General features: G+C 49.1%; 13 protein-coding genes across 13 annotated transcripts, besides 1 other annotated feature; 4 read left to right on the top strand and 9 right to left on the bottom strand.

Annotated features, from left to right (window-relative positions):
- Positions 1 to 25,275: part of a sequence feature (contig 1.117 1..274575(-1)) that runs on past both edges of the window.
- Positions 189 to 2,538, bottom strand: ANIA_10877 (putative ubiquitin fusion degradation protein (Ufd1); the record flags this gene model as incomplete). The annotated part of the gene is made up of 2 exons (XM_050611973.1): positions 189 to 2,373; positions 2,453 to 2,538. The coding sequence occupies 2 exons, from the start codon at positions 2,536 to 2,538 to the stop codon at positions 189 to 191; spliced, it is 2,271 nt and encodes a 756-aa protein (XP_050467940.1).
- On the bottom strand, positions 2,773 to 5,016 carry ANIA_10872 (uncharacterized protein). Its single transcript, XM_050611972.1, has 3 exons — positions 3,225 to 5,016; positions 3,084 to 3,176; positions 2,773 to 3,031 (listed from the first exon to the last, which is right to left on the bottom strand). Exons 1-3 carry the CDS (start codon positions 4,818 to 4,820, stop codon positions 2,981 to 2,983), a joined length of 1,740 nt encoding a protein of 579 aa, XP_050467939.1. The 5' UTR covers positions 4,821 to 5,016; the 3' UTR covers positions 2,773 to 2,980.
- ANIA_06988 (proteasome regulatory particle base subunit RPT6) lies at positions 6,412 to 7,945 on the bottom strand. Its single transcript, XM_659500.2, has 3 exons — positions 7,580 to 7,945; positions 6,836 to 7,511; positions 6,412 to 6,773 (listed from the first exon to the last, which is right to left on the bottom strand). Exons 1-3 carry the CDS (start codon positions 7,812 to 7,814, stop codon positions 6,515 to 6,517), a joined length of 1,170 nt encoding a protein of 389 aa, XP_664592.1. The 5' UTR covers positions 7,815 to 7,945; the 3' UTR covers positions 6,412 to 6,514.
- Positions 8,333 to 9,534, bottom strand: ANIA_10878 (transporter YIP1). Its single transcript, XM_050611971.1, has 2 exons — positions 9,069 to 9,534; positions 8,333 to 9,016 (listed from the first exon to the last, which is right to left on the bottom strand). Exons 1-2 carry the CDS (start codon positions 9,408 to 9,410, stop codon positions 8,420 to 8,422), a joined length of 939 nt encoding a protein of 312 aa, XP_050467938.1. The 5' UTR covers positions 9,411 to 9,534; the 3' UTR covers positions 8,333 to 8,419.
- Positions 9,643 to 11,449, bottom strand: sam50 (SAM complex subunit SAM50). The gene is made up of 4 exons (XM_659501.2): positions 11,393 to 11,449; positions 11,215 to 11,331; positions 10,951 to 11,137; positions 9,643 to 10,901 (listed from the first exon to the last, which is right to left on the bottom strand). The coding sequence occupies exons 1-4, from the start codon at positions 11,423 to 11,425 to the stop codon at positions 9,688 to 9,690; spliced, it is 1,551 nt and encodes a 516-aa protein (XP_664593.2). The 5' UTR covers positions 11,426 to 11,449; the 3' UTR covers positions 9,643 to 9,687.
- ANIA_10874 (ubiquitin-conjugating enzyme E2) lies at positions 11,594 to 12,955 on the top strand. Its single transcript, XM_050611970.1, has 3 exons — positions 11,594 to 11,773; positions 11,826 to 11,905; positions 11,958 to 12,955. Exons 1-3 carry the CDS (start codon positions 11,747 to 11,749, stop codon positions 12,682 to 12,684), a joined length of 834 nt encoding a protein of 277 aa, XP_050467937.1. The 5' UTR covers positions 11,594 to 11,746; the 3' UTR covers positions 12,685 to 12,955.
- ANIA_10879 (holocytochrome c synthase CYC3) lies at positions 13,121 to 14,190 on the top strand (the record flags this gene model as incomplete). The annotated part of the gene is made up of 3 exons (XM_659502.2): positions 13,121 to 13,202; positions 13,258 to 13,876; positions 13,941 to 14,190. The coding sequence occupies 3 exons, from the start codon at positions 13,121 to 13,123 to the stop codon at positions 14,188 to 14,190; spliced, it is 951 nt and encodes a 316-aa protein (XP_664594.2).
- Positions 14,885 to 16,074, bottom strand: ANIA_10875 (SDR family oxidoreductase; the record flags this gene model as incomplete). Its single annotated transcript, XM_659503.2, has 6 exons — positions 14,885 to 15,254; positions 15,309 to 15,403; positions 15,462 to 15,613; positions 15,663 to 15,670; positions 15,721 to 15,945; positions 16,031 to 16,074. 6 exons carry the CDS (start codon positions 16,072 to 16,074, stop codon positions 14,885 to 14,887), a joined length of 894 nt encoding a protein of 297 aa, XP_664595.2.
- Positions 16,340 to 18,496, bottom strand: ANIA_10882 (putative GTP binding protein; the record flags this gene model as incomplete). The annotated part of the gene is made up of 5 exons (XM_050611969.1): positions 16,340 to 17,610; positions 17,655 to 17,789; positions 17,837 to 17,950; positions 18,000 to 18,134; positions 18,190 to 18,496. The coding sequence occupies 5 exons, from the start codon at positions 18,494 to 18,496 to the stop codon at positions 16,340 to 16,342; spliced, it is 1,962 nt and encodes a 653-aa protein (XP_050467936.1).
- ANIA_06992 (dolichol-phosphate mannosyltransferase subunit 3) lies at positions 19,046 to 19,924 on the top strand. The gene is made up of 3 exons (XM_659504.2): positions 19,046 to 19,199; positions 19,251 to 19,319; positions 19,397 to 19,924. Exons 1-3 carry the CDS (start codon positions 19,152 to 19,154, stop codon positions 19,556 to 19,558), a joined length of 279 nt encoding a protein of 92 aa, XP_664596.1. The 5' UTR covers positions 19,046 to 19,151; the 3' UTR covers positions 19,559 to 19,924.
- ANIA_06993 (xanthine phosphoribosyltransferase) lies at positions 19,412 to 21,045 on the bottom strand. The gene is made up of 5 exons (XM_050611968.1): positions 20,898 to 21,045; positions 20,657 to 20,763; positions 20,295 to 20,607; positions 20,132 to 20,244; positions 19,412 to 20,082 (listed from the first exon to the last, which is right to left on the bottom strand). Exons 1-5 carry the CDS (start codon positions 20,928 to 20,930, stop codon positions 20,034 to 20,036), a joined length of 615 nt encoding a protein of 204 aa, XP_050467935.1. The 5' UTR covers positions 20,931 to 21,045; the 3' UTR covers positions 19,412 to 20,033.
- On the top strand, positions 21,383 to 22,491 carry ANIA_06994 (uncharacterized protein; the record flags this gene model as incomplete). The annotated part of the gene is made up of 3 exons (XM_659506.1): positions 21,383 to 21,516; positions 21,602 to 21,771; positions 22,367 to 22,491. The coding sequence occupies 3 exons, from the start codon at positions 21,383 to 21,385 to the stop codon at positions 22,489 to 22,491; spliced, it is 429 nt and encodes a 142-aa protein (XP_664598.1).
- Positions 24,183 to 24,732, bottom strand: ANIA_06995 (uncharacterized protein; the record flags this gene model as incomplete). The annotated part of the gene is made up of 3 exons (XM_659507.1): positions 24,183 to 24,257; positions 24,358 to 24,413; positions 24,504 to 24,732. 3 exons carry the CDS (start codon positions 24,730 to 24,732, stop codon positions 24,183 to 24,185), a joined length of 360 nt encoding a protein of 119 aa, XP_664599.1.

Here is a 25,275-nt window from a genome sequence, read left to right as displayed (position 1 = left end):
ACTTGAATAGAATTGTGGTAAATGTTCTTGGATGTGAAGAGTGACGTAGACAGTGGACTTACTAGACATGGTTGCAACTCCTATTCGAGACAGCCAGTGTATAGGCACAAAACCTCTGTGTACGTAGTACTCGCAGCAGCAATGATTCACATCAAAATTCTTATAGGGTATCTGCTGTCATCTATACATTAATTATAAGACAAGCGCTCTCCCCGAGCAGGGGCCCAATTCTCCAGCCACTCTCGCGCTTTACCAAGGTCACTCCCCGCGGCTTCAACCGCAGCAACGCACCAAGCCAGATCGTAAATTTTCTCGCCAGCCGTCCCATGATTTTCGGCGGCAAGCATTTCGGCAATATTGCGCCGTTGCTGACCTGCCTGATCAGTGCAGAAGTAAAACGGTGCGATGTGTGGCCCCTTGCCCTGAAGATCTACGGCGTTAATCAGAGGTCGCACGAGACTCAAAATAGCGGCAGCGCTCATCGATGCGGCCGAGTCAGAGAGCTGGTGACAATTTTGTTTCCCAGTTTTGCAGTACTCGTTCTGGCACCATGATTTACCGCACCCCTTCATTAGCTGAGAGAGATAACGGCGCTCTATGCGTCGATGGAGCACTTTCCCCTCTGGATCGTAGGTGTCTACATATAAGGGCCCGAAGCATATGCTGCAGAGACCTATCGTGTCGTTGCCTGGCTTAATTGTGCTTTGCACTCCGCGCCCATCGAGTGTACGTCCGCAGTTTTGGTTCAGGCAGATTTGAGGCGCGGGCCGGGAGAGGCGGTCGAGATCGTGGTGGCGGAGGTGTGTCTTCATATCGCGCAGCCGAACAATCTTGTTGCAAAGATGGCATTCGTTTGTTCGTCCGCCATCTACAAGTTCATGCGGTGTAAGACCGGAGACCAGCACTTCCGGATCGTGCATATCTGGATCAGACTCGCCTTGCTGGGGCACCTCCAGGTGACAGAATGAGCAAAGTATGGGCTTCGCTGGGCAGACAGTTGTTCGATGTTGAGCAAGGTGCTGAAGTCCTTCCGCTTCAAACCCACAAGCGCGGCATGATCGCCTTGTATGAAAGATCAAGTCATGTTTATGCTGACTCGCCAGGTCATGCCCGAATGAAGCGTCATAAGGACAGTGCCAGTGATTCTGCCATTCGGGAGACCGTTTCTGGAAAACTTCGTGGCAATGGGTGCATAATACATTGTTCCGAAAGCAAAAATTCTCGTGCAGGACAAACGTTCTTGAAGAAACCCAGCGCTGACAGTTCTTGCATAGGACATCATCGGCGTCATGCGCATCTGACTCGGAGCTTCCGTGGTCGACAGTTGAAGTTGCAGATACCAGGCGCAGTTGATAAGATTTAGCGGAAGCCTGTTGTTCATCAGCTGTAGCAAACGCGTGGACTGAAATATACAACGCCTCGGCATTATCCAATTCAGCGTTCGTTGGCGCAATGCTAATCTGCTTCTGTGTCTGGCTTGAGAGCTCACCAAAGACATGCTCGTCCATCCGCGGTCGATTCCTCTGACGAGCAGAAAGAGGACTCGCGAGCAACGTAACATCCGCATCGTCCTCCCCTACAAGGTTAATTTCTATGGTGCTTCCAGCCTCCCATTTTCGAAGTTCATAGTCCACATACTGACCCGGAAGCACCTGGCCAGTCACTTCGGCACCCAGCTCAAGTACTCCGCCAGCAGATGTGCCTCCATCGGTTTTAGACGCGCGGGAAGCTCTCGCCAGCCGTTTATGTAGTGTTTCGCGGGCCTGCTCTTCAGTCAAGGCAACAATATCCACCTCCAGATCAGTATCCACGACACATATACCCTCCCCCTGAGGCTCTACCTTGTCGACCAGAAATTTGAAGGATTCTTCCTGACCCCGGGGCACTGTGAGTGTTTCCCCGGTCGTCAATGTGGTGTAATTGCTGCGTAGATGACGCTCTAACAGAGCTTTCCAATCATCGGTGTCGTAACCAGCCTCTAGCGGGCGCAATCGGACATAAGTACCCTTAGGCAGTTGCTCGGCGTGAACGGTTACTATGGGGGCGTCGGCGTCCCCACCTTCTTGGGAAATGTCAAGGGCTTCCCGTAATGAAGCACTAAGACCGATCTCGTTCTCTCTCGCGGAGAACTCGCGGATCCCAGCGTATATCACACGAGAATTTTGGGTGTTGACGAGCCGGAATGTCAGTGGATGAGGTAATTGCTGCTGTCGGTGGACACCGTGCTCGCGTGTGTGAGACTCAGCCGCAACCGTACGGGGACTAAAGAGGCCAAAGGAGCTGGTGTATGGACGCAGAGGTCGCTGTGACGATATCTCTTGAAGCGGAGCGGCGGCGAGAAGCTGTTCGAGAGCAGATTGCGGAAGAATGATCCTGTTTTTATGAAAAATAACATTCAGCATACAAATCTGGCGATAAAGGCATTGACCTTAGGGAACCGAAGAGTGATTACCTATCTCCAGAGAGTTTCTGTGTGTATTGGGGAGGAGTCACGGTAAACTGCGACGACCAGCGAAGTTGGTCCTGTTCCCTAGCCATAACTTTTTGCAAGGTCTAGGTATCTTCCACCAGGGCGAGCAACACATCCTTAAGCGATTGTTGGCCACTCGAGTTGACGTGAACTGAGTCTTGTTGCCATCTTCCAGAAGATACCGCCCGGATTTGTCATCCTCAAACGCTCTTAAGCAGGTCCATGTACTTTATATCCTTACTGGCCTACATGTACTTCTTCTTAATACACGAACAACAAGAAAAGCAAAAAAGAGAGGGCTGGCTTGTTTCATTATTAATCCAAGGCAACCCATACCTGGGTAGCTGGTGGTCATTCAAAGAGCGGAATGGCATGCTATATGCGGGGTATACGATAATGCTATCAAACGCAACAGATGAGGTCATAAATTACCTCTTCAAAAAGAATCTCCAACTGTTCTCGTACAGCAGGATCTGCGTAAAGTACGTTCGTTAATACTGCGAGCCTTTACTAGTAGAGCTGACGCATTCGATGCCGAGTACTAGTGTTGCACCAATCACACTGAAAAGTCAGTCAAACGTGTTTGATTTAGAAGCAAGTCCATAATTCATACCATCGTGGACGAACAGCCCTCGTTGTGTTCGATGCAATAGTCACCTTGACAATTTTGGCAGTTCCGTTGACAGTCCAACTTGCATGCGGCGCACTGAACGAGGTTAATAGACCACATATATCAATTTGGTACATCGCTTACCGTTGGCCCGCACTCCCAGCAGTCTTTACTCACTCCAGGTCCGAACCCCTCATTGCCAGCACGGGGTCCTCTAACAGCTGTCTGATGAGGCGACAGTTTGCTCCTCACACGTTCGGGGCGGGGAAGACAGCTGTTGCAAAACCACTTATTACAACGATGACACCACCTATCGGCGAGGCAATCGGCGCAACGAGCGATCAGCACAGGGTGCTCACCGAAGACGAGTGCTGGCCGTTTTGCTGCAGCCAAAGATGACGAATGAAATGGTGGTGGTGTGAGAAGGGGAAAATGTTCGGCTGGGGATTGTCCCCAAATAGCCGGGCCTTCTTCAGAAGTGTGGCAACCGTCGCAACCCATAGGACCCAGGGCAATTGTTGCGATAGCTGGTCCGAGCAGCCGTTTTCCAGGTTGGGCATCTTCCGTGCTGGGGGATACAGTGGCGCAGAGGTCGACATTGTGTCGAGGACCGCGGCAGAGGACAGCATCAAAAGCAATGATTCCTTCACACTTTTGAAGAGTCTCTGCCCAACCTTCCTCAATGCGATGCTTGAGCAGTTTACCGGACGAGTTATACCAAACGTTTTGACGCTGTTTTTCCTTTTGGTTCTGTGTGGGCGGCACGTCGCCGAGCGTGCGTTGACTGACGCACTGTGAACTCCACCAATCCTTGTACTTGCTCCGAACTGCAGCTCGAGGGCGATCCGTGGGAGTGAAGTAGTAGATACCTTTGATGCGAGGCGTACCGGCGGGCCGCGTAGGCCGAACTGCATAGTTGAGTACTTGCATGAGTTTCCGCTCATTGAGATGTCGACATTCTCGAATTGACAGTAGACTCAGATTGAAGCGGTCCGACAGCACCAGGTCCGAAACAAGATCAGCTGGAACGGGCAGGCCATCTAAAATAAGCGTCCGTACATCGCTCATGATCGAGCTTCGCTCCAAATTGGCAAAGATGCCTCTGAGAGGCCCAGAGTAGAATTCATCTTCAGTCAGTGATTCGTCTATGCGCTCGGCCCGCCACGTCTGACCACCACGGTCAATCGGGGGCTGATCAGTCAACCGAGCGCCTCGACAATGAGACAAATCAAGGTGTCGGAACACATATGGCGTCTCCATGATTAGCGAGCGCACAAAGCGCGAAGTTGCCGACAGGGCCAGGAGAGTACCTGGAGTGAGATATGGCACCAAGTGATCGAGGATCAAGCCATTCCCTAAAACATCTTCGATCGAGGTTGGCTTTCGCTCTACCACCGGTTCAGGCCGCTCTTTGACAGTTTCCTCCTCATCACTGAGCTCAATTTCGCGAACGACCGGAACAAGCCCCAATTCCTTGGGGGTCAAGCGGCGGGCGCCATAGAAGAAGTCAGGAGCAAAGCTAATGAGATTCTGTCGGTAAGCGGCCACGGCTCCAACAGCCAGTTCCTCGCCACGATTAATCATTAAACCGGCATTTGGTTGGATCTCCTGTAGAGCAGCTCTGGCTTTGACGAGCTCGGTTTCGAGAAGGTTGATGGTGGATTGAAGAACAGCAGACATGTTCTTTTTGTTGTCGGGATCGATGCTAGTGACCAAGACAGACCACAGTGCTTCTGACATGCTACTAATGTATCAGGTTAGAAAGCAACAACGGATCTCAAAAAGAGTGGCAAATTCCGGTCCGCGATTTGTTTGGTTGGGAAATCCGTGGAGCGCTCCACGGAATATTGTGCCCTAGTCGAGAAATATATATTGCTGCTGTAAACCGGGTGGTGGATTCAGACGTCGAACGGAGTCGTTTGTCGAAATGATAAACTGGGGATAATAGTAATGAGTGGTAATAAGCGGGGAAGTACGAAGTATAAAGACCCGATATGGGGAGAGAAAAAGCTACTACGGAATAGGAAGACGACGGAGTTGGGAAGAATAAACCTAAGGATCAGGGGCTGCCGAAAGCTTCACCGGACGACAAGTCGGGTATTACTCCGTATATGAAAGGATCCTATTTATCCGTATGATGTCCTTTTTAAGATATGTGATAATCCCATCCGCAAAAGTACTCCCTACAACGTAGAGGCTGCAAAAAGCAAGCCAACTTGGCACAGTAGTGGAATTTTACTGCATAATCACGACTGTGGAAGGTGATACAGCAGCCTTCTAGCCAATTCAAGCACTGCATATCTCCTCGGGGTTCGGAGTATCAAATCTGTACTCTGTACAGTGGTGTAGAAGGCGAGGTGGAAAGAGAGTATGGGTCCACCTAAAGGTCATCCGATCTGGGCTGGCTCCACTCAAGCCGAGGCCCTGTATTTGGAGGATAAGGATCGCTGGTCACGCGGCGCCGGCCATAACGCGTCAACCGGAGATCATCCACCCGGAACTTCTGGAAACTGAAAACCCTTCAGGCGCCATTGATGTTCCTAACTGGTTCAAGGCTCGTTCCAGCTTTGTATAGGCTGAAGTGTTAAGGATTGATAGGCTAATTATTTACCAAGCATTGACAGATGAGCTCTTACGTTTCGCCATTACATTTCACCATACATTCCTAAATTGCTATACCGGAGCAGAAAACGGCAAGTCAATAAGGTCAAGGGTTAAGAGTTCGCAGTCCGCCCATGCAGATCAAGCAGCTTCTGGGGATTATATTAAGTGAGGTGTTGAGGACAAGAATCTTGGCGGAAATCATCTGATTGCCAAGACTATAGTAGTATAGTCTAGGGTCACTGACTCATAAGTGCACCCTTTATTGTAACTATAGAGAATAATGTATGGAGTACAAGAGTACAAGTTTATCCTCTCCTGAATCGCATAACTCGGCAAAAGAAAGAAGTCTACTTCGTGCTCAGAGTATACTACATATATCCAGCTAATCTCAACAAGACAGCTCAGCACCGGGCCTCATGAAAATGCTCGTTGCGGGCAGTGTTATCCATGGCGCCAAGCCTCCTGGGCGCCAATCTCATCTCCCTTGCGGCTATACGTCCAGATTTAGTAGGACTTTGCGGTGCCTTGACGGGCTCCTCGCTGAGTTGTCTTTCCGAAATACCCTTCTGGAATCAAGGGCAAGTTGGGAGCTCACTGAGGAATGCTGTGTGTGGAGTGTAGTTTTACCTACGTGAACTTCAATACGACGATTCTCAATTTATATTTTTTGATGTACGGCCATTTGAGACCGATTGACGCTACCCTTTATGGTACATCGACTGTATTCGCGGCTGTACTAGATTGACAATTCTGGCACCTAGAACTATCGCGGCTAATCCGCAGAGGAGTAGTATTACATATCGTCATCCGCCTGGGTTCCGTTTGCTCATCTACTTGAACAACTTCGACACAGCTACCTCCTTGTCGTCATGTTTGTTGAGAATCTTGGCCGTGGCCAAGTCAAAGTCCTCTTGAGTAACATGTACTCGCCGCTCTCGAAGGGCGTACATCCCGGCTTCCGTACATACACCCTTCAGTTCGGCTCCCGAGCATCCGTTCATCTTCTCGGCGATCTTCGTAAGATTGATCCCACGCGTCAAGTTCATCGACCGAGAATGGATCCGTAGGATATCCGCACGAGCTTCCACACTGTTGTGGGTAAGAGGACAGTTAGTAACAGCATTTCTCATACGACAAAGGTATAGCCTTACGATGGAGGTGGAAACTCGATCTTGCGATCAATTCTTCCGGGGCGCAGTAATGCAGGGTCCAGAATATCGAGTCGATTTGTAGCCATAATGATCTTAATGTTTTTCGTCGGTTCGAACCCGTCTAACTGATTGAGAAGCTCCAGCATGGTACGTTGAACTTCTGAGTCACCCGAGCCCGCGGAGTCTATCCGGCTGGACCCAATGCTGTCGATTTCGTCCATGAAAATGATGCTAGGCGCATGCTCTCGGGCCATGACGAATAATTCACGGACCATACGGCTACCTTCACCAATATATTTCTGTACAAGCTCTGATCCGCTAACACGGATAAACCTGCAGTCCGTATGATGAGCCACCGCTCGAGCGAGGAGGGTCTTTCCGGTGCCGGGGGGGCCGTAAAGAAGAACTCCCTTCGGTTGTGCAATTCCCAGAGACTCGAACAACTCGGGGTGTTTCAAGCCAAGTTCAATGACCTCCTTGATTTCCTTAATTTGCTGGTCGAGGCCACCAATCATATCATATGTACTGTCGGGAACCTTTTCGACCATCATGAGCGAAACCAGCGGGTCCACAGATGACGGGAGCATCTTTTCCAGTTTGTATGAATCTGAGAGCAGGGCAACACGCTTGCCGACGGTCAGCTTGCCAATGTCAACGCCATCCGCGATGTCAACAACTGTTGGACTTAGTTAGCACCAAGCCACCAAGCTAGAGAGTTTGGAGGAAAGCAAAAGGGTGGCTTACCATATTTTCCCTCTGGATGTACTTTCACCAAGACTTTCTTTGTGCTCATGACTTTCACCACCTCTCCAACGTAAGAGCCAGGCTGTTGAAGTAGGCCTAGTTCCTCTCGCAGTAGGCGCACCCGCGAGTTATAATCATTGCGTTGCGCTTCAAGTCGTCGTAGTACAGCTTGCCCTTGAATAATCTCGAGCTTCATGCTCTCGATCTTGTTGCGGTAGTAGTTGTCGAGCGCCATGATGAACGGAGCTCTTTGGATCAGCGTCAGCAAGTTGCTACTCACAACCCGCCGTACGAACTTCGATTATTGCAATTAAACGGGAATGCTGCGGTTGTTCGCTGGATAGAGTAGGTCGGTTTCAAGTTAGTTTGAGAAGTTTCGTGAGGTTAGAGTTAGCGGAGCAAGGTGTCGCGGAACAGGTAGCCCAAGGCGGCGTCACGGGTGTTCCAGCATCGCCGCTTTAACTAGAAGCTAGAGCTCTCATTGTCACGTGAAATAGTCTACTTCCTCATGCTTGGGATTTATTGTGTCTTGACTTATACTCGGTCTACTAGAAAAGGCTTATTATGGCCAAATACAAACTACTACATCTAATAGCAGTAACTAGTTACCTGAACTGTTGCAACCAGTAACAGCTACAGGAGGTCATCCTAAAAATGGATCAGGCGCTCCTAAGGATAGATATGCATAAATCTGTTAGTAGCCATGCATTAATTACAAGATAGATCAAAATCCTCTTGACAAACTACTATCCTTCGCTCTCTAAAGAAAGCGAATTCAGAACCTTTGTTTTTCGTTAAGCGTCATCCTGAGATAAGAAGATGGAACAAACTAGATGAAAGCTAAGCCGCCTCGGGTTTCGCTGCAAGAGTTCCACTCCCAGTTGAAGAGAAAAGCCCCATGATGCCAAAAACAACATAAAACAGTGCCAAGGGATAAGCCACAAGACCCCTCATACCACTCATACGCGCCACAGCACAGAACATCCCAGACGCGGAATACGTACACCACCCCACTGCCGCCGTTGTAAGGAGGTACCCAAACATTGTGTCCATAGGCACAAGTATACCCAAGAGACTTGTCAGCACAAGTGGTAAAAAGCAGTAGCCCAGGACGCTTGCGGAGCGCGGAAACGTGAGCGTTGCGGAGAAGTGGCCCGACGAGCCTGGTTTGGCGTGCGGGTCGTAATTGCCAGATGGATCTGCGGCGTTGGGCGGCTGAGTTGGGGAGGTTGGGTCGACAGGGGACATAAGGCTGAGAATTAGATGGAGAGCGACAGTACCGAAGACGGCGACGCCGTAGATATAGCCGTAGAATACCTTGCCCGATAAAAGTAGGAAGGTGCCGTATAAAACGATGTAGAGGAGTGCGCCGTAGAGGTCACTATCGTCCATGAGGTGCTGGTCTATGCGCGCGAAGGGATTGAGGACCGTTAACGTCTATGCATTAGGTTAGCCTATTGTCCGAAGATGTTGAAAGGTGAGTACAGACTTTGGTCCGGATATGCTCAAAATTCACCCCGAGCTCCTCCAACAGCGGCGGTTCGCCGTCATAGCCCTCAGTTCCAAATGCAGCAAGCCACCCGGTCCGCAAGCCGCCCTGTTCGCCCATCCTCCCGCTCACACCACCACTAGGGGACCCGAAACCGCCGTATCCAGCCCCTCCAACGGGGTACCCTTGTGCCGTTGTATTTGGTGGTGCACCAAATCCGCCATATGATGCTTGAGAAGGAGTCGTGTGCCCTGATACGGAGGAATAGCTAGATGGGTAAAATTGGAGGTTCTGCGCGGAAGACTGAGCTCCATAGGGCTGTTGTGGATAGTACTGTGCCATGGTGGAAGGAGTTGATGGTGACTTCGAGTTTGGAGGAGATCGCAAGATGACAGACCTGAAGAGGGGCTAATGCCGCCAATGGCGCTTGAGAAGCTTCTAGGGAATGTAGTTGGTATGCGTCGAGGTGAATTAGGGTTGATGTAGGTGGCTCGTACAGAACACTTGTCGGCGGTGAAGCCAGTCTAAGTAACTAAAGCTTAGTCATCGAAGTTGGCCTAAAGGCTGAATAATACAAGTACAACAATTCTATTTCAAGGTGATGCTCAGAGAATATGTTTTACAGAAAGTTTATACCAATTCCGAGTTGCAGCCCCTTTCTGCCTTCCTCACCCTTACGCAAAACCAACGGAAGGGAGATGTTGAGCTCGAATCTAGCAGCTGGATGGGCGTACACAAGTCCAACACCAGCTGCAATGCTCGGCAGGCCGTTGCCAATTTCAGACAAGGTGAATTTCATAGCGTCTTTCACTTCGCTGCTGCTGGAAGGAGCCGCCTTTTGCGCGTTTCTCAGAGGCAGTAACCGCCCACCGTTCACAAACGCTTGAAGCCGGAGAGGCTTCTCAGCGCCTACTCGTGGAACTGGGAAAAGAAGGTTGGCGCTTCCTGCAGCATAAACATCGCCTCCAACTGCATCAGTTCCATCGCGAGGCCCGAGGCCAGAGAGACGGAACCCGCGAACATCTGTAGGACCGCCTAGCTGGAAACGGTCATTGAGGCGAGACAAGCGTGGCCGGGAATCCGAGTCAAGACTAAGAGGATAGAGCAGGCCAGCACGGAAACCAGTAGTAAAGCTTACGCCACTGTCTCCTTTAACTCCAGGGATTGGGATAGGAATAGCACTTTGTGTTTCAATCTCGGACTTCCAGAACGCGACGTCGCCTTTAAGCGGACCCCAGCCAGCCAGCTCGTTGAATGCCTTGGCGTAGTAACCTCGTGAGGGCAAAAAAGGGTTGTCCCGGCGATCTGTGGTCCAGCTATGGAAAACACTGCTCTTGACGCTGTCGCCTGCATTTGCTCGAACGGTAGGGGATGCATTGTCCGCTAGGCCGGTCACCTGTCTCCAGAAGCCACTGTAGCCAATTTCGTGGCGTTGGCCTGACCGACTCAACCACCGAAGTTTACTCCAGCCGCCCTTCAACACCTCTTCGTGGCTTGCCCAAGTCTTCTGTGTCGAGCTGGCGATTCCACCAAGCTCTAGGCGAAAGTCCGGATCACTGAAAATGGGTGTGTCAAACGCGGCCTGGTAAGCAGATCGCGTTCTTGTGCCCAATGAAGCATTGAAATTCAGGTTCTCAGCGCCGCCAAATACATTGCGCCATAAGAGGTTACCATAGGCTGAGCCTTCCGCGTTGCCGAGGTCAGTTCCGGTCTTGAGCAGGACACGGGATTTCTCCTTCACGGAATAGTATACACTGATATTTGTGAGGCCTGTTTGCGTTTCGGAGGCTGGAGTCTGGTCCAGATACACAGAAACAGGCTGCTGAAATATGTCTGGTAATCATCGTTAGTACTAGACCTCATAGTCCGCATTGCTACTGACCAAACCTGTTGAGCTTGTCCGCACGGACCGATATTTCTCGTAAAGCTTCGGACAGGGTATACGTCTGTTTTCGGTGCTGGCTCAGCAATGGGTTGAGAATTTGTTCAAGAAAGCCCCTGCGCGTATTCTTTGCGTTCAGAACCTGGACAGACGAAATGACACAAGGTAAAGTGGAGTTTTGGTCAATCTAGGTTGTAGCAAGAGTCAGTACGCCACAATACTCCGCGGAGAAAAGTTTGAACATGTTATGAAAGAAAAACTCACCAGCTCTCCAAGACGGTCTTGCGCCTTCTGGTAGATTGCGTGGAGGCGTTCATTGACAGCCTGCTGCTGCTCTTCTAATACCTTTGGATCGGCGGTTTGCTGGAGACGCTCGAAAATCTATGGAAAGCGCCAATGGTTAAAAACAACGAAATAGACATGAATAAAAGGCAGTGCATACTTCTCCATCCTCAGCAGAAAGCGGGGAAGCCATTGCGACGGCAGCAATAGCCAACAGACAACCAGCAGTGACTATCGGGTTCTCGTGGAGGCTTGCCCGAAGCGTCCGATGAAGCAATAGTTCAGTAAGTCACGTGACGACTGCTCTTCGCCTTAGAACAGTCTATCAGCGCAATGATTCTCGGGAACAACAACACTTCCAGCCACCTCCTTCTTGCGAGTGCTCTTTATTGTTCTTTTGTTCTTCTATCTGCTCTTCCGTTGATTGCGTCACTCATTTCGTCCATCCAATCTCATCTGTTCACACGCCGCACTGTGGGCGTTTGCTGTAGCTAAACCTTCAATCACGAGTGAAATGGCTACAAAAGCAGCTTACAAAAGGGTGAGTTGAGGAGGAATTTCTTTCCAGCTTGATTAACACTAACCTTAGATAGCTCACTCGCGAGTATCAAAACATCCAGAAAAATCCCCCACCCTTCATTATCGCTCACCCGTCAGAGTCCAACATACTTGAGTAAGTCAAACCCACAGGCGAAGAGAAGCGAACTAACGGACTATGATATTAGGTGGCATTATATCCTCACTGGGCCCCCTGGGACCCCATACGAGAATGGACAATACTGGGGCACATTGATGTTCCCCCCCGAATATCCATTTGCCCCTCCTGCTATCCGCATGCACACTCCAAGCGGTCGATTCCAGCCGTCCTCCCGACTCTGTCTAAGCATCAGCGATTTTCACCCAAAGTCATTCAATCCGGCGTGGGAAGTTTCTACAATCCTCATCGGCCTACTTTCCTTTATGACTAGCGAGGAAATGACTACTGGGAGCGTGAGCGCAACGGAAGCGGAAAGGCGTGTTCTCGCTGCGCGCTCTAGATGGTGGAACTCTACGGGCGGAGGCACCCACATCAGCGCGACTCCCGGGGTGACGCCCACCTCGAGAGGTATCAACAATGTCAAAGCCGGTGACGGAGGCTTAAAGTTTCGCACTGAATGGCCAGAATTGGACCAAGAGAACTGGAAGTGGCTGAGAGAGAACCGTATTGACACTGCAACCGGGCAATTAAGACCCGATCCGAATGCCTCTTCGAGCAAGTGTTCTCCGGAAACTAGTGCGCTGCGCAGACGTCCGAACGGTAGTGCGCCGGGCATTGGGGCTGTAATGGATGGTGGTAACGCTGCCCGAGAAGTCGGTCAGACTTGGCTTCAACGTAACAAGATCTGGGTCGGTCTCGGACTCCTATTTGGGTATGCGCTTATTGCAAGGCTTGTCCAAGATGTTCAGGGTTAACCTGAACGTTGATCGCTTTTCTTGTCTTGTCATTATAGTTTGCGGGGCGTCGTCTCGCCACTTTTTCGCTCAGCGCGGTTTGCTCTCTTATGTTCTATACCGTTGGGATGGATTTTATTGGGCTGTATTAGCTGCGGACAGGCGTACAGAGAGGGAACGGCGTTCTACTGACATTTTAGCCGACTCGGGCATGGCATTTCTTAGAATGTATAGTTGGTAGTAGCACTTTGTAATCTGTGGAGGCAACCAATCGCAAGTCCCTATTAAATTACGATAGTTCCCGGTTTCTGTTATCAATTGCGGGTATCGCCCATTAAATCACTCCAAAACTTTCAGGCCATTCCCTCTTACCACATACCATCTCTACTTCATCTCGCCTACTGCTGACTTCTGAGCCGTATCTATCACCAGACTTTTGTTACTATCACCATTCATTATGGGTTGGTTTTGGGCAGATTCGCAGCCGCAACTTCCGGCGCGCAATCACCCAGCATCCTCTGATGCATCTCCTCCGGCAAGTAAAACGAACAGCAGAGAGATTTTCAAGTGCTGACTGTTGATGATCATAGCCAGCATGTCCCATGCATGCATCTCCTCCCAAATCCGAGACTTCAAGCGCTTGTCCCGTGCGATCGTCGGATTCGCCCTTCTTCGTACCTCCGAAATCTTCTGCTCAACCACCTACTGCGCCTGATACAAAACAGTCGACCCTGTCCAAGCTTAACCCGTTGAACTACATGTTTGCGTCTCTCTCGCAAGAGCGCGCTCCAAATCAAACCGTGGACCTAGGTGTGGAACGGGAAGTCTCGTCTATACCCAGAGGTGATTCAGAAGGGAACTGGGAGTATCCCTCCCCACAGCAGATGTATAATGCTATGCTGCGAAAAGGGTATACAGACACCCCACAGGATGCAGTAGAGGCCATGGTTGCGGTGCATAACTTTTTGAACGAGGGCGCTTGGAGTGAGATTGTCAATTGGGAACGGATCTTTTCGAAAGGCTGGGCGAATGCATGGGAGAAGTGCCGAAGAGGTGAAGAAAACATCCCTTTAGAGCTAGCTAAAGAGGAATACTATGGAATTGCGACTACTACTCCGCCTCGTTTGGTGAGGTTCCAGGGCCGGCCACAAGACCTTACGCCTAAAGCACAGTTCTTCCAGATTCTGGGCAGGCTATACCCGGCGAAATTTGAGTCAGTATTTTTTTCCAAACTTGGCGATAATTTTTTTTTATCTAACCAATCTCTTCTCGCACAGGACCAAGCCTCCATTTGACCGACATGACTGGTACGTGATGCGCGAAACGCCGTCAGGCCCCAAGGAGATCCGCTATGTGATTGACTACTACTCTGGGCCCCCAGAGCCGACCGGAGAGCCTGTTTTCTACCTTGACATTCGGCCTGCTTTGGATTCGCCCACCGCCGCTGCCGAACGACTGCTGAGATGGGGATCTGACGTCTGGTATCGCGCAAGCGGAGGCGCTGTCCGTGACAATGACAAAAAATAACGAAAATCGCACCGTCTGACCAGTGTGCACGGCTGCTCAGGAACTAAATACACTGGGAGCTGGATAGCTCTTCTTGGTTTCAATGGTCCCGAAGTAGCCCTTCAGTCCGCCGTTGGAATTTGCATTCTCCACTCTTGACGCCGGGAATATACGAAAAACATGGACATCTGACTAGCTACTGTTTATATTAAAAGGTTCCCTCGTGTTTCGCATTTGGCATTAACATTGTCCACTTCCCGGCTGCGATGGTTTTATCGGCATATGTGTTTGGAGTCGAGGTTCCAGTTTGTGGTGCTTCTTAATTAGTCGAAGCGGTTCATTACCTTCATATATGTATAATAGATGTACGATATACCATTAGCTTCATCTCGCATCTTCGAGCCTAATTCTATGGCGTGTATAGGGTTATGGGGGCTGTGCTTGCCGTGTGGATTGGGGAGTCACCAAAATCTATTACAGAGTACCTGTAAACCGTTAAATGCAATTATTAGCACTTTGTTATCAATTCGCATCGTTTGGGCATTGAACCAAGTGATCATGGCCCGCAACACCACTAACCAACTGTAGATCCTTTACACAGCAATCACCTGCCTAATCATACTAAACGGCGACACCCAAGACAGAGCCCCCCTGCCAAACAAGTTCGCTGTTCTCAATGGATCCTCAGCCGTCCCGACGACTTGACTCAAACTAGCTAGTTCCCGAGGATCTTCCTCAACTTATTCAGTCCGAACATCCTCGTCATGACGGCATGTGCGAGACCAGACCAGGCCCAGCCACCCATGAACAACCAGATAATCCAGCTTTTGTTCCCCTCCCAAATCCAGCTCTTTCGCCCCTTGGCCCAAGGCCAGAGCCAACGCCACGGCGCAGACCCGTATAAGACTTGTCCAACAACGCTCTTGGCATAGGCAGAGTGAGGCATGGCTCCGTCCTGGCTGTGTGTGACGCGACGAGTATACTGGTCTTCAATCGGAGCATAGATCGAGTTGGGTGCCAGAGTGCGCTGTGTGCGTGCAATGCGTGATTGAACACCACCAGTGACAACTGTAGTGACGTTCACCCTGGCAGACTGTTATTAGTCGGCATGCTGGAAGCGAAGAAGCGCCTTTGCATACCCGTATGGAGCTAGCTCTACCCGTAGGGTGTCGCTATAAGAATGCAGCGCTGCCTTTGAGGCATTGTAGATTGAACCAAACACATAGGGTATGATCTGGATGATGATTGCGAGTCAATTTGGTTGCTGAATATAGCAGAGAGTAAGCACGTACCCCTGCAACTGACCCTATCTGTACTATAGTACCCTTCGCCTTGATGAGCAGTGGGACGAACGTTTTGCAGATGTAGACCACGGAAAAAAAGTTGACCTCAAACGTCGCGCGGACTTCGGTGAGATCAACTTCGGTAGCAGGAACCGTATAATCTGGCTGTCGTCAGTGCCTCGGCCTATATATACCCGTTCGTATACATACTGCGACCCCTATGGCGTAGTCAGCACAAAGGTGTTAGCCTTTAACATCTGAAACTCACGCGTTGTTCACCAGATAATCTAGACCCTTATGACCCAGTCTCCTCTCCACCTCTGCAAAGCATAATTGGACGCTATCTTCATCGTCGACGGTCAAACTCAGCGTCTCGATGCCTATGGCTTCAAGATCCTCAAGCTGACTCGCATTTCGAGCTGTTGCAAATACTCGCAGACCATTTCTGTAAAATTCACGAGCAAGAGCATTCCCTATTCCTCCGGGAGCGCAGCTGTATCAAAGGATAGGCAAGGCTCAGTAGGGATTCCCTGAGTCGAGCTAGCTACAGTGTAGCCCAATGTTAAGGATAGGCTTACCCCGTGATTAGGACCGATTTCCGCTTGTCACTGTCGTCAGACATTACAATTACAGCAGTTAAAACGAAGGATGTCTCCAAGACGAATAGTAAACTGGCTAGTATCTAGTTTTAGATTTAATCCAAAGGAGTCCTGACCTCGGTAGGTGGACCACATGCTGTGGATATCACCACGTGACAGTTTGGAATGAAATATATACCCGACGCAATTGACAAAGGTATGATGTTGAGCAAGATATTTTAACATCAGTTGATTGGGAAAGCATATCTGGTCTATCAAGAACACACAGGTTCAAGTTCAAGTTCAGTGTCAATTACCCTGCTTAAGATACTTTGAGACATGGCGTCTCATCAGGCCTTGCATAGTAATTTTCCAGGAAGCGTCAACAGTATCGGCCTGAGGATATCGATCAGCCTGAGTATAATTGGCAGTTAAGAGACTCACCTCATCCTTTAGCAGCTCCTGCACGAGAATTATAATATTATCTCGGTCCTTGCCCCACTGCACCTTGTCTGCCTCGGTCTCCGGTGGTTCTGCAGCGCCTAGAGTCTGCTCAATTAAAGAGAAACCATCAATGTTTTGCAGACAATTGACGACCGCATCAGAGCCTGCCTTTGTGGATGCCATCAGTGCGAGAGCAAACCACCCCTCGCTCCGCACTACAGGCCATTGAGTTTGCGTTACCATGGCGCCTAGTGGAAGGGCTATGTCTTTGTGAGTGAATAGAGATTCGAGAACACAGTCACCGGCGGCTTTGTATCTGGGAATGAGCGTGCGACATATCGCGGCTGCGATGCGCCCCATCTCTGTTTTGATTGGAATTGAATCGGTCCTTTTGAACAGAGCAAGAAGTAATGAGAGGTAAGACTGCGCTTCCTCTCCCTCTGCTGGCTCCAGTAGCCGACTGATATTCTCGACAGACGAATTGACAAGCTGTCTGGTGATACTTGTTGCTGAAAGCTGGACTTGCGGGATGGTTTCATACGCCCATAGGCGCGCGATGGCTGGCACGATCCCAGCTTTGCCTATAATGATCCTATTGTCACTGGCTATTGCCAGGTTTTTAAGAAATCCAAGGGCAGAGTGTAGTGCTGCTCCTCTGGCATTGCTGTTTAGGACGGCTATCAGCTCTTCGTGGATTTTTTGTTCCTTTACCATGGCCACGCAGATCTCGTCGGAGCGTGCCAAGTTGCCGAGCATGACGCAGGCGCAGATCTGAAGTTGGTCTTCTGGGCTATTTAGCCAAGATCTGAGCGTCTGCGAGAGGGATGAGTTTAGCGGGTAGGACATTGCAAAACGCGGCGAGGCAGATAACTCTGCTAAAGCCTGGTTTATCTTCAGCCGTGACTGTGCGATTGCTTGCGTGTCATCAGAGCCTGCTGTGTCGAAGGATATAGACCGTGTGAGCATTGACAAGATATCCGAGACCATGCGTCTTGATATGCAGATATCCTGAAATCTAGTGTTGGTTATATAAGCCGCGGTGCAGTTCGCAAGGATACAGAATTGGGCTGGTTCAGCAGCAGTCATGGCTAGTAGTAATGAAATTGTCCCATCAGGAGAATTTTCAACGCCTTGTTCTGCAATCGTTAGTGAGTACTAGCGAATAAGAGACGATGCATACCCTGCTCGCCCACGAGCTCTATTAGTTCGTAGACATGGTCAATTAGAGCATCATTTCCCTGGAATGCATCATCCTTGACCAGTGTTAAAAGGATATACACTATTTTGTTCGCCGCTAACTGAGACTGGGCGGGTTCTTCATGTCGTCAGTCAGGCAGAACATCTAGAAAGCAGAGTACATACCATAGTCAATGCATAGATTATATACGACAGGAATTATGACCTGGCGGAGTTCAGGCTGCAGTAGGTACTGCAGAATGGCTGGTATATAATTCACCACAGTCGCCCGGTTTTCATCTGGATAATTTATAAATCTGAAGTCTGTATCCACGAAGAAAAGACTTACCTGTGTCAGCACAAGAATTCCCAATGAGCCTAAGGGAATGAAGAATCAGGCTACTCTCCGCAATCTCTTTTGAAGATATAAGCTGGAGGAAGAAATCCAGAACTCCCGTCCGGCCGTACACAAGACGAAGCGAAGCTGCAAACGGTAAGCAGGTAAGCAACTGGCATAGTAGCTGGTTGGATATACTGACGGTTTCTACTCCCGTTCGCCAGGGCTTCTGTAGCCCGCAGTAAGAATTGGGATTGGCAATGCCAGAGCTTGGATAAAGCGTCCAGCATACCTTCAAAGGCTGCCGAATCGCCCTCATTGGCCCTTTTCAGGGCATCGTCCACGGAGTACAAAAGGGCTTCTTGCTCCTCTAATGGTAGCGTCTCGGCGAGGGGCGGCTCTGGTGCCGGACGTTGCGTCTGGAGAATCTCCTCCAGCGAAGGGAAATGCAATCCTTCTATATTTCCAGCCTGGGTGTCCAGGTTATTGGCGTCATTGCTGCTGCTCATCTCTTTTATAGCACCTTAGAGGTCTGTAAACCGGAAAGGTGCTTCGCAGATAGATAGGCTGTACTCACTACTCTGTGCAGAAGGCTATCCGTTGGTAGACCTGTAAGAAGTGATTGGGCGATGCCTTTGCCCAATCTCTGTTCTAAGATCTGACCCGAATGACAAAAGCGATAATCACTCGTTATACAGGCAAGATGGATTGATGCATCGTGAAAAACGTCGCGGCCTAAGGCGTCAAGAGACAACGAACTTTAGCGTGGCGGTACGAGTAGTGTATCGCTTCAGAGTAGATAGAACTACCTCAGTTATTCAAGTGGAGCTCCTTATAGAACGAGAGAAAAATCGCATGGACAAGATAGGATTAAGCTACATGAGTACTCAATACTCTGCTCTACAGTAATACCTGCTGGAGTCTCCCAGTGTTGTTTAGACATCTGTAGGTAATTTATAATACGTCCGTACAGCCACATCTCCGCGGTCAACCTTTGGTGAGCTCAGGTGTCCATTATCCAATTCCTCTTTCAAACCCAGTCCCTCATTTATCTTCAACCTGCGCTCTTTCCTGAAGCCCACTTGCTTTCGTTAATCTTTTCATGTTCGTTTCTATCCTGATCAACATATTACAGAACAATTCAATATCTCAAGCACCCTTACAATGACGCGCGCCCAGCAGACCCTCTCCGTCCTCCTCCTCGTCTCCTCTGTGCGATCACATCTATCCCCCTTCAATTAACAGAAACTAACAAAAGCTTAGTTCTACCTATCTCTCTACCTCGGACTTATCCCACTGAACGAAACTATACAACAAGAAATCATTCCTGTTGTACGTCATTTTGGGCCCTTCTACCCCTTTTCAGTTCCAATGCCCAAGCTGACGGACGCCATTCGCGCGTTATCTAGCTACCTTTTTACGCCCTCATATCTTTCGGATGCTACCTTCTCGGCCGCCTGGGTCTGGCGATCTTCACTTTCCACGATGTGCCTGAGGCGCACAAGGAGCTGCAGGGGGAGATCGAGCAGGCCAAGGCTGAACTGCGCCGGGCAAATGTTGACGTGGACTAAATGCGAGAATCGAACGATAACTTTCTATTATAGCATTTGAGGCGAGGCCTCTGGCCACTCATATGGGCGGCATAGGTTCACGAGAGGTAAAGGAGATATTGTAATATATACTACAATGATACGGTCTGTTTGCATTTTGGCTGCATACAGTATCATAAAATGCGTATGCCAGGTATGTGTAGATCGCAGAGTGAGATTGTTTTTGTGGGATCGTGCCTGGGCGTGAGAACTCATAAAAAAGTGAATGTTCCAAAAAGCGACCACGCAAAAAAATGGTCTATTCCCTGCAGGTAGATAGATCCTCTTATGAAGATATGCTGAAGTGATTGCTTTTATCTATAAAACCCATTCGTAAAAGACGCCTGAGATCGTTGGCTCCTCGAAGCAGAGGGGGGACGATTCTAGTAACCGGCGGAGGGAGCGCATTTCGAGATCATAACAGATGCGAAAGATTGAGGTTTTCGCTGACTGAACCTTAGACTAGGGGGTTTGCCTTCGCGAGTGCGTCGTGTTCATCAATATCCCTATAAACTGATAAGTAACTGGTTCTAAATGAAAAGGCTTTGATCATACTTCGCCTCCCATGGGTAGCAAATCCAAACGTCATCAGTGGTGACAGCGGCGTGGTACCGGCCGGACTCCATCATGTCAGTGGGCAGTTGGCCCTTCTTCGACTTGTTTTTGTTCTGTTCAAGCTGTTGGCATCCTCACAACACAAATCATGGTAGGGACATACGTGTAGCACAAACACGAAGAAATTCGTCTTCTCGCCTTCGCGACCAAGCTGCTTTTGCGCAAGCTCAACATCCTTTTGCAGTTCACGAACGGCATATTCCAGTGTTGTCCGGGTGTCATCGACCTCGTCGACAATGAGAATGTTCTTGCCAATCAGGTTGGCCATTTCCAGGGAACTCAGGTCCAGCCATTGTGTTCGGGTAACCTTTGTACCGGGGACCTCCTCTGGGTCACCGCGACCAAGATCCTCGTAGAGCGACAGACCAATGGCCTGAATAGGGATGTTGGGCTCGCCGGGGCGCTTGAGGAACGATCTAGTGATTGATCAGATCATAATTTCTCTATGATATCTGGTCGATTTACCGGAGGATGCGGGCAGGGACATAACCGCCTCCACCAATAGCGATCATCAAGTTGGGGTGGAATGTGTTGAGGATTTGTTCAGCCGAGGATTGGCATAGCTTGTGGACCTATACCCAACAATTGTTAGACCGACCTGACGTCGACATACGAGTATCCAGTGAAGAGCCCTTAAGGCGGGTATGTTGTGTAGGGTAGTTCTGCAACTCTGGAATCTTGAATGCGCAGACTGAGCAATTCATACCTGGTTGTAGGTGACATAGACTTTTTGGGGCATATTGACGATAAGAGGTTTCCCGATAGCGCGATAAGACGAGAGATGGATAAGAGCTGTGCGTGATAAAGCCGAAAGCTCAACAGCGAGTGTTCTTCAAGCAACAGATATTAAGCAGAGGAGAGGAAAACGCGTAATAATATTTTAAGAAGACAGAGTCCGAGGGGCAGAAAAAAAAAACAGCCAAGTTAGATGGATAAGGTTCCATGTGGCACGCCCGCCATGGATTGGACCGTTCCCAAGAAGGTGGAGCCTGCGAACCCTTGCCATCGGAGCCTGCCGACGCCAGCTGTGATTACTTCTATACTATGCATACTACTGTGGATGGGTGTTCAGAGCCCAAATCCGTGAGGTTATATAGCCTGCTTTTTTTTCGAATGGCATTGAATGGTTTGGTTTAAATCACATGTATACAAAATCTTTCAAATCCCTCCAAACTATGATCATTCATTCAAATGGTAGCAGCACAATCATCTGCGTCAGTAGAAACCTTACTGGAATTCTGCACCGAGAGTGCCAGGCCTGATCTCATTGATTTCAAACCCTCCCTCGTCTTTGTCTTCTCCTTTCTGTGGCCAGAGGATGTGACGTAAGATTATAGCGCGGATCATCATATAAACAACGAAGAGCCACATCAGCACAAGAGGAATAACCATGACACACCCTATAATTAGAATAGGTTTGCAGGAAAATGCATTTCCCACTGCAAATGTCGACGTGATCAGCGCAGTATTCGGAAAGACAAACGAGAACCAGCCCATCGTGAAAATCATTCGCCCAGGGCCGATGGCGGATAGGTGCGCGAAGCTTGCGATGAAGAAGAAGAATATTGCAAGACTGAGAGGTCAGCTTGGAAATCTGTGGCAGCAAAAGTACTCACCCCCAGAGCCATAAGGAGGCAAAATTGACCACGATCTTTAAGACGTTGGCGGCCAAAATGCCGTCGCCCATAAAATCATCCGGGAAAACACTGTTCGCCTGAGCAGCCATAGTCACAAGTCCTGCTACCGTAAATGCGCTTGGGCCAACAGAGACAAACATCCCAGGCCGGATATTCTCCCTTGGCAGCTTCTGGGACATCAATCGGTAGATGAAGGCCGAATACACCATCAATGAAACCAGGAACCCCACTCCCTGGATAGTCGTGCCCCCAACAATGATGGGCAGGGCTCTAGAGGGCTCCAACTTAGCGCATAAAAGCCCAGCATGAGGCCCAATTATCAGCATAGGATAGGCCGGAAAAATCCAGATTGGCGTCATTTGCGCTATGGTAAAGGTCTGCGTTGACCACCTGCTACAATTAGCCTGCCAAGCCATATCTTAATGACATGGACAGGGTTGGGCATACAGAAGAAGATAAATCCCGGCAGACGAGATAACAGCCAGGGCGGCATCAATCCAGAATAAAATATGGACAGCGTTAGTAAGCCATGGTCCAGTATTATCAGTGCCATACTGTGAGATATTAATCAAGATTGTCCCAAAAGAGACCACCGATGCTGGTACAAACAATGACTCTGTGGGATGCAAAAGAGACGCCTTGAAAGTATATGGAAACAAGTAAAAGCGCGTAAGCAGTATAGCCCAGATTACAATATAGAAGACAATATTTGCGAGGAAGAAGATAATTCCAATAGTATCCAAGCCTCGGAATCTATAAGGTACTGTTTGCCGTTAGTGGCTGATGGCTTAAGGGCCTGGCGACTTACTAGAATATATAACATTGGCAATACCACCTGTGGCCATTGTTAGAGTGAAGAACGCCCAGGTAAAGTGCCGTATTCGTTTCTTCCAGTTGAGCTTCCCCCCCGAGGATTCAGTTATCGTCCGATTTAGTGACATGTCGACTCCACTGTGCCGGTTACGAAAAGAGTCATGTGTAGACTCTAGCGCTGAGGAATGCGCCTCTCGCACCAGCGAACCTGTTGGCTGAAGGGCTACATTGCTTTCTGATAATGTTCTTGACAACTCTTTTTCCGTGTCCTCGATCGTTGGCGTACGGTAGCCCTCAGCACCGGGAGATCGTAGGTGTCTGGGAGGCGGCGGAAGTTCAAGATGCATCGTCATATGCATTCAATGGCCGATGATTATCTAACTTCAAACATCTTCTCTTTTGCGTCCTTGAAGAAAATCAACTTCTTGGACGAGTCAGTTCACACCTGCCAAGCTCGAGAGCGGATGATCTCGCAGATCAACCGACAACCCAAACCAGCGTTGTGAATTGACCGTGACGAGTGTTTAGTCTTCCAGTCGAGGTAACGCCAGGAATTCCTGGTCTACAACAATCGTGCTGTGTGTTAAAGATATGTCGGGGGAGAGGGCAGACGACTTTCGAAGATAAACCGAGCAGTGGTTCGTAGGCTGCGGTAGTGGGGACTCAAAATGGTTGATGGATCGGTTTGAACGGCACAGAATCATGGGATCCACTTACTTATTGGGATAAACGACACGCACTGTTATGGAGACTGGGGTATACCCGAGAAGTACTACTCTAGTGTCGAGTTTTTCGGATATCTATATAGTAGAGGCATTATATAAACTTGTAGATGGGGAGTAGATGGGGACTTCCGTAATGATCTGGTGCACAATGATGCCATAAGTAGATCTGCACAAGCGCCTCGTCTATAAGCCTTAAATCTTGCCTACAACATACACAGATTAATATTTTAAGCACCATGAATTTCATTTAAAGTATCAGTATCGACGATCTTAAGTGGTGCTGAGGTGCTCCTAGCCTGTTGCAGATTGCGATTCTAGGAAGCCGGGTCAGCTGTAGCTAGTTAGGAGATTGATGGCTAGGCAGTCGCCATAAGTCGTCGAGCTATCGCTCTTTCGAGTTGGATTCCGGCTTTCTTTTGTCATTCATGTGGACAATCCATCTCACTTGTATACGACCAGTATCTTTCGAGCATTTCTATCTCTTTTCAAGGCCTTGGAGCTGTGGTTGAAGAAGTGATGAGAAGCTACTCTTTTGCCATCTAATATATGAGAGTTTTGGTTATATGACTCCGATGTTCAGATAGCCGAAGAACAGTGTGCTGCAAGTCATCCGCAATTACATTATGAGTTTTAGATTAAATCTGTAACTATCACAAAGAATGCCTTCTAGTAAATGCAACTTTGAACAATTTTTTTTGATTATATTCTTATTACCTTTTGTTTGGCATCGCCGCCATAAGCAAAGCAAGGATGTATCATAATGTCAGCCAGTTAGCCAGTTAGCCAACAGAACTAATTTGTAATGATGCAGTTCGCCTAGATCGAAATGACGTAGAAAAGAATAATGTTGTTGAGCTCTGGCCGTCCATTCGCCAGAACTCTGGCCAAGATCTGTGAACAGACATGCCGACATGGTGTATAGTCAAATTGCTCGTTCACCAGTTGGAAGCCAGCGATGATTCGTGCACAGTCGCAAGAACTCTGCACAGACCTTAGTTCGCCTAAGTTCCTTTCTAGCGGTGCATTTCTGGTCCATGACAGCTGTTGCTATCAATCGATCGTGTAGGTTATAGCTCATAACGATATGGCGGGGCAATTGACAGACAGGACGCTCACATTCAGGTCAACATCTCGTACGTGAGATAGCTGGATTCCGACACCGGATAAGACGAGTGCCGTCAACCATAGAAAACAGCCATTCAAGGCCTTCGGTATGGCTCGTCTGTGGCCTAAAGACCTCCATAAGAAGACCTTTGGACGCAATATTTCCCTGAATAAGCATTCGTTGTCCAGATTGGAACGAAGTGCTCACCTTCGCCCTCCTATTTCCCGCATTTTGCTCGGTTCGCTTGCTTTGTTTGTCCATGGAGATACGCCTGCCTTTTTCTACCCCTTTCCAAAGAGCTCAAGGAACTTCAGCTAACGGAAGGTATCGAAGTGCGGCATTGGTGATGTTTCAACAACCAGTCGGACAGAGAACCTGGTCTTAGTTGAAAGAGAGGGGGGGGGAAGCAAGCTGACAAGAATTTCAGTATGCAGGCACAGCTTGTAATACAACATACAACTTTGCCAGTCCAGAACTAAGACCATGAGCGGGCAATAGCCGCTTCGACGTCAGAAATAAGATAGCGGAGAAGACTCATCGTGTATCATGTCCAGTGGAGTGGATTAACTGTTGACATCACAGAATTTGGCAAATAGCGGACGTCGACTGGATTGACCTGGCCATGACGGCTAGGAGCACACAAAGCATTTTATCCAAAATCTTCATCTATCCTAGCGAGGATGAAGGTGGTGAGTGTAGCTCTGGAATTCCAGTAGGAGTGTGGAGCTGCCGGACCTGTGAAAATGCTTTAATTTTAGAGCCCCTAGAATTTCTAAATCAAGGCAGATCTGAAAATACATAATA

Source organism: Aspergillus nidulans, chromosome IV (assembly GCF_000011425.1).
Source record: "Aspergillus nidulans FGSC A4 chromosome IV".
Taxonomy (NCBI): Eukaryota; Fungi; Ascomycota; class Eurotiomycetes; order Eurotiales; family Aspergillaceae; genus Aspergillus; species Aspergillus nidulans.
The sequence above is the reverse complement of the archived record's forward strand: the minus strand, read 5'-3'. Positions and strand labels throughout refer to the sequence as shown.

What these genes read in the sequence shown, in the direction of transcription:
- ANIA_10872 (XM_050611972.1), bottom strand. Translation starts at nt 4,820, where the DNA reads ATGTCAGAAGCACTGTGGTCTGTCTTGGTCACTAGCATCGATCCCGAC. An exon ending in GCTGGGAGTGCGGGCCAACG is followed by an intron (nt 3,177 to 3,224) that starts GTAAGCGATGTA and finishes AACCTCGTTCAG; the next exon opens with TGCGCCGCATGCAAGTTGGA. An exon ending in AGGGCTGTTCGTCCACGATG is followed by an intron (nt 3,032 to 3,083) that starts GTATGAATTATG and finishes CTGACTTTTCAG; the next exon opens with TGTGATTGGTGCAACACTAG.
- ANIA_06988 (XM_659500.2), bottom strand. Translation starts at nt 7,814, where the DNA reads ATGGCGCTCGACAACTACTACCGCAACAAGATCGAGAGCATGAAGCTC. An exon ending in ACATCCAGAGGGAAAATATG is followed by an intron (nt 7,512 to 7,579) that starts GTAAGCCACCCT and finishes TAAGTCCAACAG; the next exon opens with TTGTTGACATCGCGGATGGC. An exon ending in ATCGAGTTTCCACCTCCATC is followed by an intron (nt 6,774 to 6,835) that starts GTAAGGCTATAC and finishes TACCCACAACAG; the next exon opens with TGTGGAAGCTCGTGCGGATA.
- ANIA_10878 (XM_050611971.1), bottom strand. Translation starts at nt 9,410, where the DNA reads ATGGCACAGTACTATCCACAACAGCCCTATGGAGCTCAGTCTTCCGCG. An exon ending in TTGAGCATATCCGGACCAAA is followed by an intron (nt 9,017 to 9,068) that starts GTCTGTACTCAC and finishes CCTAATGCATAG; the next exon opens with ACGTTAACGGTCCTCAATCC.
- sam50 (XM_659501.2), bottom strand. Translation starts at nt 11,425, where the DNA reads ATGGCTTCCCCGCTTTCTGCTGAGGATGGAGAA. An exon ending in AAGACCGTCTTGGAGAGCTG is followed by an intron (nt 11,138 to 11,214) that starts GTGAGTTTTTCT and finishes GCTACAACCTAG; the next exon opens with ATTGACCAAAACTCCACTTT. An exon ending in GGACAAGCTCAACAGGTTTG is followed by an intron (nt 10,902 to 10,950) that starts GTCAGTAGCAAT and finishes GATGATTACCAG; the next exon opens with ACATATTTCAGCAGCCTGTT.
- ANIA_10874 (XM_050611970.1), top strand. Translation starts at nt 11,747, where the DNA reads ATGGCTACAAAAGCAGCTTACAAAAGG. An exon ending in CAAAAGCAGCTTACAAAAGG is followed by an intron (nt 11,774 to 11,825) that starts GTGAGTTGAGGA and finishes AACCTTAGATAG; the next exon opens with CTCACTCGCGAGTATCAAAA. An exon ending in TCAGAGTCCAACATACTTGA is followed by an intron (nt 11,906 to 11,957) that starts GTAAGTCAAACC and finishes CTATGATATTAG; the next exon opens with GTGGCATTATATCCTCACTG.
- ANIA_06992 (XM_659504.2), top strand. Translation starts at nt 19,152, where the DNA reads ATGACGCGCGCCCAGCAGACCCTCTCCGTCCTCCTCCTCGTCTCCTCT. An exon ending in TCCTCCTCCTCGTCTCCTCT is followed by an intron (nt 19,200 to 19,250) that starts GTGCGATCACAT and finishes ACAAAAGCTTAG; the next exon opens with TTCTACCTATCTCTCTACCT. An exon ending in AACAAGAAATCATTCCTGTT is followed by an intron (nt 19,320 to 19,396) that starts GTACGTCATTTT and finishes CGCGTTATCTAG; the next exon opens with CTACCTTTTTACGCCCTCAT.
- ANIA_06993 (XM_050611968.1), bottom strand. Translation starts at nt 20,930, where the DNA reads ATGCCCCAAAAAGTCTATGTCACCTACAACCAG. An exon ending in GTCCCTGCCCGCATCCTCCG is followed by an intron (nt 20,608 to 20,656) that starts GTAAATCGACCA and finishes ATCAATCACTAG; the next exon opens with ATCGTTCCTCAAGCGCCCCG. An exon ending in TGCTACCCATGGGAGGCGAA is followed by an intron (nt 20,083 to 20,131) that starts GTATGATCAAAG and finishes ATCAGTTTATAG; the next exon opens with GGATATTGATGAACACGACG.